The 12186-nt window shown below is 38.1% G+C and overlaps 1 protein-coding gene across 6 annotated transcripts in view; it reads right to left on the reverse strand.

Moving 5' to 3' along the window:
- tmed3 (transmembrane p24 trafficking protein 3) overlaps positions 1-12186 on the reverse strand; it is a 38108-nt gene continuing 25922 nt past the window's right edge. For 2 of the 6 annotated variants that reach the window (XM_064335660.1, XM_064335659.1), the window contains one exon: positions 11235-11980. In XM_064335660.1, the coding sequence (XP_064191730.1) occupies positions 11717-11980 (264 nt within the window). In that variant the 3' untranslated portion in view covers positions 11235-11716. The other 4 variants (XR_010330023.1, XR_010330022.1, XM_064335657.1 and 1 more) reach the window with 4 other exon arrangements.

Genomic DNA, 12186 nt, shown 5'->3' on the forward strand with positions numbered 1-12186 from the left:
TGTTAAATTAATAAAAGTTTGGTATCGTTGCTTAAATTGTTCTGCTATTTTCTTGTAGCTTCTAATCGTATTGGCTATTTTCTTCCATACAGGCACTTCCAGCCCTCTTAAATCTCAATAAAAGTTAAAATAATTTCTTTTGAACCACGCCTCTGTCTTCTTTCAATGAAATAACCTGCAAACTGTTGTAAAGTGTCCGAATTGGTTATCTCCTTGGGTGAAATTCCCAAGGTGCCGTAGTCAGGCTACTTACCTTTACCCATTGCCACAAGTACATACAACAGCACACAGTAACAGAATACAATGACAGACAACAGTACACACTCAGGCCTGATCAGCGAGGCCTATTGTTCAAGGCGGCTATGATCCTAAGCATACATCCAAATTTGGCTTAAAGACAACAAAGTGAAAGTTATAGAGTGGCCATCTCAAAGCCCTGACCTGAATCCCATAGGAAATTTGTGGACTGAACTGAAAAAGCATGTCTGAGCAAGGAGCACCAGTTCTGTCCGGAGGAATAGGCAAAAATTCCGGCAAAGTATTGTGAGAAGCTTGTGGAAGCCTACCCCTAGAGTTTGATTCAAATTAAGCAATTAAAAGGAAATGCCACCAAATACTAACAAAGTGTATGTAAACTTTTGACCCACTGAAAATCTGGTCTAGTACATAAAAGCTACATAAAGTCTTTTAGCTAATATTTTGAAATGACTCTCTCTCTCTTATGGAAATAAAGTAGATACCCTAACTGACTTCTCACAGGAAATGTATGGTAAAATGAAATGTGTGGAGTTGTGAAAAATTGAGTTTGAATGTCTTTAACCTTTAGTCTTTAACTTTTGGCCTCAACTGTATAACCTCAGTAGAGAACCTGGGGGTCTCTACAGCCACTACTATTCACTCCTATCCCCATGGAGAGCTACAGGCTCTGATGGTTTGTGATTTCAGCTTATAATCAACAACCAATTCAGACCCAAGAAACTAGGTGAGGGAAGTTAACTGTTATTAACAGCTTTGATTGTTCAGTTAAGCACAGAATAACAATGACACCCACATATCCTGTGGCTCGTCATGGGAAGAGTGAATACCACGTATGCATGGTTCCCATCCCCGGAGAAGCATATAGCACCTAGAAGAATTTCAGACATTATTCCTATTGACCACCTTGTCCTCCCCCCAAACCTCACCACCAGCCCCCGATATCACTCACCTGCGCCAGGATATCTGACTGTACATTTCCGTTGTAGTTCTTGCACCCCCACACAAAGGCGCCAGATGACATAAATCATCAGCGCCACCTTCTCATCAATTAGCCGGTGCTCATACCACATCTTCAGCTTCTCAAATTCTGGCTTGTAATTCCTTTAGATGTACAGAAAGACAGACGGGGACACATATGCTGACAACAAGGATACCATGAGCCTTTCAGTGAACAAAACAGATAAAGAGCACTGTTCACCGTAAATAGGTGCTGCCTTGACAAAGGACCTTAACTGACGTGGAACCTAGCATACACTCAGTAACATGTTAGCCAACCACAAGAAACTGCAGTGAAACTAACTTTTCCAACCAGCTAAAGGGACTTCTTCAGTTGACTGTCTGGACGAGAAGTCGCCCTGCACATGGCAAAAGACTCCAGCTTGTGCTGACCACATCTGAAACCTCCGCAAGAGTCTGACTCCACCAGCGTGTTCTCCCGTTGACTGAACAACAACCACCGGGTCAACATGAGAACAGTAAGACTGACCAAACTTTCCAGGCTATAGCAGTTTGGTTTAGTCCTGACTGAATTTAATCTAATTCTGTGTATTCTATTACTCCTTGTTTTCTGATAACTGTAGTTACATGAATCGATTCCCTGTCTACAGCTACATGTGGTTTTCTTTTCTACCAGCTAACTCTTCAACTCAAACTCCTACTTACTCTTTAACTAACAATATCAGTTTAGTCGGTAGTGAGCGAATAACCAGCTCAGTTGCCGGTATTGCTTATTATAAGCTGTGCGTCCCTTTCCACCACTACCGGGAGTGATACTCCTTTGTATTTAAAGTTATTTAGCCTCGTTGATACCTACGTACACACTACACAAACACAACAAAATATTTTCCACCATTCCCCCTTTTGTCCAGGGACAAAGGACATGTGTGCACACACATGCACTCATACTCACACCTTTTCTCTAACTTTGCTTTCCCAGTTAAGATTTGTTCATTATGTTCTGTAGTTTTTATGTCCATTGAATAAATTATTGTATAACCTGCATCTGTTTTGATGTTGCACAAACACGAGAGCAGAGTCAAATCAGTTTTTCGAAGAACTCCTTCCATCCTTCAGGTTATCAATTTTTTTAATAGAATTTTATTTTCATTTTCAATTTTCCAACTTTACATACTAGACAAGACGAGACAAAACAAGCACTCATTCATACCCACACTCCTCTACCTCTCCTTCAGCCCTTCCCACATCCCATTCGTTCCTCACCACACCAACACACACAAAACAAGGGAGTCCAAATTGGCAGGTTCCTTCCAGGATCATGTCCAGTCCATCTTTCCCTTCCGTGGAGTAGTGACATCTCATTCTCTCACCATAAAACTCCCACAGGCAAGTAGTCCTGTGGAGGTTGTCTGGGTGGAAAGAGAGAGTTCAGTTAGTAAGGTTTAAATAATGGCTTCTCCTGTTATTTTTATTTTATTTTTTCTTGAAAAATTATTTTCTTAATTTTTTTTGTTGGTTTAATTCATGTTGTACATAATCACAGGGCAGTACCAATAGAAAACAGACTAGAAAAGGAAAAGAAAAAGAAAAAAAAGGCTAACATTGATTAAGTTTACAAACAAAAGACAAAGAAAAAGCTCAACAGATCTTGTTCAGGGGAAAATGCCATTATAAAAAGTAAACAGAATACATATTAAGTTATATGTGCCAATTATTTTCCAATTGTTATTGTTGATCTTCCCCCATATACTATCAAATTGTTGTACTTTTGTTATTATCTGTTGCCAACCCTTTTTCTATTTTCAAATAATAAAGCATATACTACATTTTCCATTCTTGTAGACTGGGGCACATGGATGATTTCCAATTCTTTAACAAAAGTTTTTTACTTATAAATGAAGAGAACAGGAGAATCCATTCTAATTGTATTTTCATTTGTGCTGATCTAATATCCTTCAGTAAACTTACCGATGGTGTGAGATCCATATTTACCTTGAGAGTACTTCGTAGCCATTTCTCTACTTGAAGCCATAGTTGCTTTACTTCCATGCATTCCCAGAAGGCATGGAACAATGAATCATTTTCAACTTTACATTTAACACAAAGTATATGTTTTACTGTCAAAGTTATTTATTTTATCTCTAGTATAATATATGCGAGTCATGAGTTAATGGATTAATCGTAGATTCTCGTGTTTTGTTATGCCCTTAGTCGAGCATTGTTGCCATTTTTCTATTCTAATAGGTCTCTTCAGGTCAATTTGCCATTTATCTCTGATCTTACCCAGTAATTTTCCATCATCACAAGCACTGCAGAATTCCATAAATTTTTCCAATTAATTTTGAGGTAGAGCCAAACAGGAGGGTGTCTAAACGACTGTCTGGCTCTGAATAATTAGGGGTCCTACGAAGTAGGAACCCTATTGTTTTCGTTGGTATTATTATTAGGGGTCCTACGAAGTAGGAACCCTATGGTTTTGTTAGTATTATCTCATAAAAAACACGTTTTCAACATACAAAAATGCCAAGTTACTCGCACATACAAGACATACACCGTCTATAACTCATTCATTCAGACTGCCAAAATCCAGGCCAGCCATTAGAAGTATTGATATCAAAATGACGCCAAGTTACGGTACTACAAACAATATAGGCTATCTTGCCTCACCGAAATTAAATAAGATGTATTCCAAAGCAATGCTACCCAATATTTCCTCAACACTTGACCTGATTCTGTCACCATCACACATGTGTACTCTTGGGTATTCTCTCCATCAAGGGTGATAAGGACAAGTCATTTCGTTAAATATTGCGTGATTTATGGCGTGACAAAATTAGCACTTTATGCTAATGCACATTCATATTTCAAAGTAATGTTTCTCATGTACCGGAAGTTGGATCGTCTCACGCACGGGTATGTAAATTGTTCAAAATCCTGAATCTATGCCGCTTGGACTCTTTTCTCCTTCGCCTTGTATTTACCCGGATTGGACATGTTCGTAGGGCCCGGCATTGCTGCTTGCAGCTGTATTTAATATTGAAGTTTTTGCTTATGAAATTGGATATTTGGAGGTATCGAAAAGTTTCTACTTCAGAAAGATTAAACCGGTTTGTGATTTCATTGAAGGTTAAGACCTTCTTATCATCAATTATATCTTTTATATGCTGTATTCTCTTCTCTTCCCATGTTGTCCATTTAATCGTTTTGTCCTGTAAGGTTATCCAGTTGTTATTCCCTAATTTTATGCTTTTTGGCAATGTAATCACTTCTTCCAATATACTCCAAATTTTTTTCCACATTTTAATTGTGTTATTTATTATAAAGTTATTGGAGCTCCTGATGTGTTTTTTTGAAAATAGTTGCATAAATAAATTATTCGGTTTTACTGACTCATTTTCAATCTGTGTCCATGAACCCTCTGGTGAATTATTTACTATGTGTTGTATATAGAATCCTTGTGTTGCTAAGTGATAGTACTCCAAATTAGGTCAATTAAAGCCACCTTTTTTATTTGGGAGATGGAGAATCGATTTGTTTAACCTAGGCGCTTTATTTGACCATACGAAATCTGTAATGATTGAGTATGCCTTTTAAAGAATGCTTTTGGTGGTGTAATTGGAATGAGGGAGAAGGTATACAAGAACTTAGGTAGCCACACCATCCTGAAGATATTTACTCTCCCAATCATGTTTATTGGCAAATTCTTCCATTTCTGTAATTCCTTATTCATGTCAGTCAATAGTGCTACTAAGTTATCTTTGTACAGTTGAGATTTATTACTTCTAATATTACATCCTACTTCTACATCATACTTTTAAGGTTTCCGGAATATCATCTGTATTATCATTTATTGGCACGATTTCAGTTTTCTCCAAATAAATTTTTTATCCTGATACTACTGAATATTTTGCCAAGGTATTGAGAACTCTTGGTAATGTATTTTTGTAGTCTGTTAGATACAGGATCAAATCGTCAGCAAATAGGCCTAATTTATATTCTCTTTTCCCAATGCTAATTCCTTTTATTGTTTGGTCTTGCCTAATACTTTCAGCTAATGGTTCAATCACAATTGCGAACAACGAGGGTGATAACGGGCATCCTTGTTTAGTTCCTCTTTCTAGACGAAAGGGGTCTGAAATTATGCCATTAGTATACACTCTATGCTCTGGTTCTTCATACATGGCTTGAATCATTTTAATAATTTCTTGAGGAAAGTTAAATTTACTTAATGTTTTAAATAGGAATTCTCTTTCCACCCTATCAAAGGCTTTTTCTGCATCAGCCGCGATGTTATTGTTTTTTGCGTACTGTATTAAACTCAAGCATATACGTGTATTAGTTTGTATGTGTCTACTTTTTATAAAGCCTGTTTGGTTAAAATGAATGATACTAGGTAGCATTTGATATTCGATTGCTTATGATCTTTGCTATTATTTTACTGTCACAGTTCATTAGATTTATTGGCCTATAATCGAAGGGCGTGTCCCGTCCTACATAGTTTGAGTATGACTGATATTATAGATTGGTCCATTGTTTTCCGTAATATTCTGTCGCTCTCAAAGTATTTCACCATTTGATAGAAGAGAGAAGATATTAAATTCCAATAATGGATATAAAATTCAATTGGTAATCCATCTAATCCGGGTGCTTTTCTGTTTCTCTTTTATTTCATTTTGAGTAATAGAAGTTTTAAGGTATTCCTGTTGTATAGATGATAACTGTTTTAAGTTAATATTTTCCAAGTAGCTCTCCAATGTTTCATCATTCACTTCCAATTCTGTTTTATAAAGTTTGTAAATTTCTCATTTATTGTTTTATTATTTGTTATCAAGGCTTGTGTTTCATTATCTTTAAGTATTATAACTGGTTTACTATTTATCCTTTTACTTAGGGCTGACAACTGCTTTCCTGATTTATTGGCTGTTAGATAGTAAGTTTTGTTTGAATAGAATTTGCAGCTTCAGGTATATCAATTAAAAATTTGATTGCCACACATTCAAGGATAGCACCTGCAAGAGACTCCTTCCTGGCCAACAGCGCCACTCATTCCCTTATCAGTGCTCAGGGCAATACATGGGATTAAAATACAATGAACCTCCCCCAATCACTTATTACACAGTAACTCACTTTTTTTTGTACTTTCTATGGTCTTATTTATTTTTGCACAAAAAAAATCGTATATCCTTTCAGCTGTCAGAAAAGTAGCTCAGATCACTAAATTAATCATTCAGGAAAAATGTCCATATGTAATGTACTTACATTAGATTCACTTTTGCTATATACAATACTGGCTCCTTTGTCCATGTACATGTGTCTGTAATGCAAAATACCTCTGCTTGTTTTCAAGCTAACGCTGTTAGCTAGGTCAGACGCTATTTTGAACTCAATCCAACAAGAATCCATTTAGAACATGGCTGGTTTATCTGACCACCTTTTTTGTACAGCAGTATTTTGTATAGCAGGCATTTGCTTATGTGAACAGCGATAGGTTTTGTTTTAAGTCAATCAAGTTACAGATTTTGAACTAATTGAACAAGACTGTAACCATTAGAATGAACCCTCATTGGTGTCAATGGGTTCAGCCATTCCCAAAATAGCGCAGATATTTTTTAGATGTTTAGCAGATAATTTCTCATTGATTAACATGTTTGGAATGTAAACACACTTGCAGATGCAAGCTACAATCGGTCGCTGTCATAGGTACAGACCATCTTTCTCTCTTTTGCAAAGCTTATAACAGGCAAATTCTTTGGCAATAGGTAGGTGACATTCACAGCAGTAACATTAGCAGCAGCACAGCGTGTTCAACCCAAACTAATATTAGGTTTCAGTTAAATTTCTGCCAGCTAAAGCACGTATTTCAGCATTGAATATAATGTTAATTCTTGTAAACTATTGACACTCGAAACATGTTAGAATTGATTCTCCTCTCTTATCTGTTGAAAATATGTCATTTTGAGTGAAGAAAATGTGTTATTGTGGTGCAGATTATGTGTTTTGGGACATCTTGGAAAAACCCCTGCAAAATTGAACTGCTTTTGGTTTTTATCTATACAGTTGTTTTTACAGTGGTCGGAATTCTATATAATAATTTTCACTCTAGCTCATGTGAATTATGTGAAATAAACAGTACAATTGCATTTTTATGTACATGTTGTGTACACCATGAATTATTCTTCATATTTTTTCTAAATCTTGATACATAGTCTTGATGGCACACATGTCCCCTTCAAATAATGTCATATGCTCTCTGCTGTGTGTTGCCACAAAGTTGTATGGATTTAGTTAACAGTAGTACACCCAAGTGAAAATTGCCATTATAAATGCTTCGGGAGAAAGGGTTAATTGATTGAAATTTTAAAATGTATCAATTTAGATATTTAAGATAATAGGAATTTTATTAGACTAATTACTTATTTCATTTATACTGCTAAACCTAAATAACTGGTGCCACCTGTGAGGACTGTTAAAAGAGTCACGTTTTAATTATCTATCCTTACCATTTTAAAATAACATAATATAATGACGAGAACAGGCCATTCAACCCAACAATGCTCGCCATTTTCATAACTAAATTAGTGCTCTGATCTCAGACAGACTAGACAGAATCAAACACTGTATCAAGCCTAGTCTTCAAAACCCCCAGTTTCTGCCTCTACTACGTGACCTGGCAGGCTATTCCACACATTGACTACTCTCTGTGTGAAAAAATTCTTCCTAATGTTGCAATCTGTCTTCTTTTGTATGGAATCTACCTTTTGTTAATTTCCATTTATGTCCCATTGTTCTACTAACAGAACTCAACCTGAAGAATCTCTTGTAGTTCACTTTGTTGATCCCCTTTATGAATTTAAAAGCCTCCATCAAATCACCCCTGAGTCTCATTTTACTAAGCTTGAAGTGGTTAAGTATCTCATGTCTTTCCTCACAGCTTTTATCTTTCATACCAGGAATCAATTCTGTTTCTCTTCTTAGAACTCCTTCCAAAGCCTTCATATCTTTCTGGTAGTACGGTCCCCAGAACTGCACACAATACTCCAAGTGTAGTCTACAGGGATTAAAGCAAAAAAACTGACTGAAACTTTTTTTCAGGCCAAGCAGGGCTGGTCAACTGGGGTCTTTGTGGGGGGGGGGGGGGTCTGTTGGATGGAACCTTTGATTGGTTCGCCCATGTTTGCCCATAGCCCCGCCCCTCCCACCACCCTGATAACCCCGCCCACCAGCTGTGAGGCCAAGTCATATTACCCCTCTACAGTTTGTAAAACAAGTTACAGAGGAGGCCCCCACATTAGGGCATGTACACACACACTGCCCGGCATTTTTTTTTTTTAGGGAAGGTGGGTGATGCGCCGCCTTTTTAGAGTTAATTTTTTTCCGCCGTGCGGACGCTTCACATAAGTTTACATGTAAAAAAAAAACACGGAGGTAGCTCAGTAAAAGGCGGATAGTGTGTACCCGCCCTTAGCCCTTGACCCCTGCTAAACAAGTGAGATTTCAGCACCATCCCACACATAACCAATGCTGCTGTTCTCTAATGCAGCCATCAAGTTGTAAAGAGGCTTTAACCTACACTCCAGGGCAATGGATCTCTATGGGAATTGGGGGTGGGACTAGATTCAGTTGTAAATTATGCTGATACAGTATGGAACTCATTTGTTGGCTAAATGGTTTTAAGTCATCAAGGGTCCAAGTTATCAAATGAGCCTCAAACCACAGTGCTGCTGCCAGATATGCAGTAGATACTACAAGCATTGTTTCTCCTGAATATTTTTTCCATCGGTTTCAACAGGAAAATTAATCAGGAGAAACAATGCTTGTAGTATCTACTGCACATCTGGTAGCAGCATGGTGGTTAGAGGCTCACTGTACATTTTGTTCAAATACTCGAGACCAATAGTGTTTTAAGGGAAGATGATGCTTTTGAACAGTTTTTCTATTGCCAGTTTTCTTTTACGTAATTTCAATGCTGTTTTCAATCTATGAAAGCCTACGTGAATATTTGCGTTTGGGACATTAACTGTCTGTTCACCTTTCAAATAGCCTACGTTCTACATCTCACGGGTTCATACAGCCGCCGGGCTCACGGTGTCACCAATAGCCTATTTAACACTAGAACTATGGCAAAGTTAGTCGGCGGATTACCGCGAAAGTGCGTCAAAGTGACACTTTTATTTTAAAAGGAAAAAAAAGTACATATATATCATGTATGTGTATTTCATTTTGAAAGTCGGTACAGGGTTAATTAAGGCAGGTCTTTAGAATCCTAGGAATACTTGAACTTTGTGTTTTCGTTAGTATAATAATGTGTTTTCATCTTATTCTAATAAAGTGGCCAGTGAGTGTATATAATTACCGACATCCAAGTAGATTGTACGCCTATACAAATCAGCTACCTATCACCTGGTAGCGCGATTCCTAAGTCCCGTAACACCCCCCTCCCGTCGCTTTTTTCCCCTTCGGATCTACACTGATTTCATACATGGCCTCTCTGGAATCCAATTGACGGAAATCCATCGTAGCGACGGAGAACTTTAATCCCTGGGTCTAACAAATGTATTGTATAAGTATAACTTTCCTTGAATTTATACTCAATACTTTTGGCTATATATCCCAGCATTCTGTTGGCCTTTTTTTTTTTTTTTTTTTTACTGCTCTAGCACAGTGCAGTGCTTTGATCAACTATTACTCCCAAGTCTTTTTCAAACTGATCACATTCCAATTTTGTTCCTCCCATAAAGTAATCCTGCCTAATGTTTTTATTTCCCGCATGTAGAACTTTACATTTGGCTATATTAAATTTTATTGGTTTCTGCCCACTTCTGGATTTTATTGAAATCTTATTACTTTAGTAGCTTCCAAACTATTAGCTGGTCCTCCCAGTTTTGTATCATCTGCAAATTTGACTAATGTACTTTCTATGTCCCTGTCGAGGTCATTGATATAAATGAGGAAGAGCAGTGGTCCTAGCACTGATCCTAGTGTCTAACAGCTCCCTGCTCAGATAATATCCCTCCTACTACTACTCTTTGTGTTCTACCCTGTAGCTAGTTCTGAATCCACTGTGAAATACATCCTCTAATTCCTACTGTCTTCATTTTACTAACAAGTCTCTCATGTGGTACCTTATCAAATTCCGTTTGGAAATCTAAGTAGATAGTATCATACTCCTTGTTATAATCAAAACACTCGGTAGCTTCTTCAAAGAATACCAGGTTTGTCAGACATGACCTTCCCTAACCATGCTGGCTATCCCTTAGGATGTTGCTATTTTCAAGAAATACTTCCAATCTGTCTCTAATGATAGATTCCAGTATTTTACATGTTATGCAAGTTAAACTTACAGACCTGTAGTTTCCTGGATCAGTACCATCCCCTTTCTTATATATTGGTATTATATTACCACGCTTCCAGTCCTCATGTATTTCTCCAGTTTCTAGGGACTGTCAAAAATACCTGCTAGTGGTTTAAAAATTCTCTCACCTAACTCTCTGAATACTCTTGGGTATATGTCATCAGGACCTGCTGCCTTGTTTGTCTTTAGTTTAAGTAATTCAAGAAGTACTTCTTTATCGTCTTTCAGTATCTCATAAGACTTTCTGAGTACTGAATATGCCTTTCAGTCTATTATTAACTTCTTCTCTAGAAAACTCTCAACGAAATAACTATCAGCAATACCTTTACTCTTAGAAAGCAATGCTCCTTCTTCATTTCTGATGCATCTGACATATAAGTAGACATATATTCCCTAAAAGTCTAAGAAAAAATTATTTTAAAATTGAAAAATGGTAATCAACTTAGTTTGGTCTTTTATTTTAGATAAAACACCATTTAACCTGGTTTTCCACATGGGGGTAGGGGCAGTGTATGAGGCGTCTTACTTCTGTAAAATGACCTTGAAGATGCCTTTGAACCAGCCATCGTAGCTTTCAGAATGGTGTTCCTAGCGCTCATGTAGAGGGGCCGCTTCTTTATATGGCACATTGGAAACTGCTGAGTGCAAAGCCAGGAAGTGACTGGAGGGAGAACAGGGAAAGGGAATTAGCACACAGTTATGACCTTATTACATTCTTCCAGAGAGATAGCACTAAGCACACAGTAATGCGTCACAGTTTATGATTTTATATAAAGTATACATTGGCTATCTAATCAGATATTTTACCTCAAATATACTCTTTTACTCTTCTCTATTGTTCATTCCAAAAGGTTATTTTTCTTTCCAACATATCTGTTGTGTGCAAGCAGGGCAGTGAAAATCAATATTCTGAAACTCAAGTAATCCTCCCCCAGTCTAGCAAGAGTACTTTTTTCAATTCAATAAATTCTGATGTTTACAATAATATATGTTCACAATACTATTATGAATACATTCATAGCACAAATTTGGTTCTTCTTTCAAATGTTGAGTGGGGGTGGGCTGTCCTCAGTCTGCAACTGCTGACAGCTAAAAATACTCAGGCCCTTATATTGCCCTGTAGGCATATCCAGTTTTACGTTTATGAATTCATAATATCCTGCTATCTCTTGTGGGAAAACAGAGGTGCTCCTGGAGGCCGATGCCCCACAGGTCTGTTTCGAGGCACCGCCCGGAGGTTGCAGCCTCGCCACTCTGTCCCAAGGCACCATCGAAAGCCATGGAGCCTCTGTGGACTGGTGGCAGTTGGCAGCGAGGGCTCCTCTGCAGGGCTGGTGGCTGATGTCCAGGGATCCTCTGAAGGTTCACTGTGATGACAGGCAACACGTGGACAGGGAGGTGGGCTTGCAGCCTCTGCTGGGGTACAGTCAACAGGGTACTGATGGTTCCCGCACCACACACACCGCACCTCTGCACAGATCTCTTCCTCCTCAGATTCAATATCAGTGCACCACACATTACCCAGGTCCCCAGAGACCCAGTTCCTCCGTGGAATACCCGTTTAGGTCCGGCTAGGGCTTGGGAAGGCCCCAGCGATTAGACAGAGAAGATTCCCCAGG

The sequence above is a fragment of the Anguilla rostrata genome, chromosome 5 (assembly GCF_018555375.3).
Source record: "Anguilla rostrata isolate EN2019 chromosome 5, ASM1855537v3, whole genome shotgun sequence".
Taxonomy (NCBI): domain Eukaryota; kingdom Metazoa; phylum Chordata; class Actinopteri; order Anguilliformes; family Anguillidae; genus Anguilla; species Anguilla rostrata.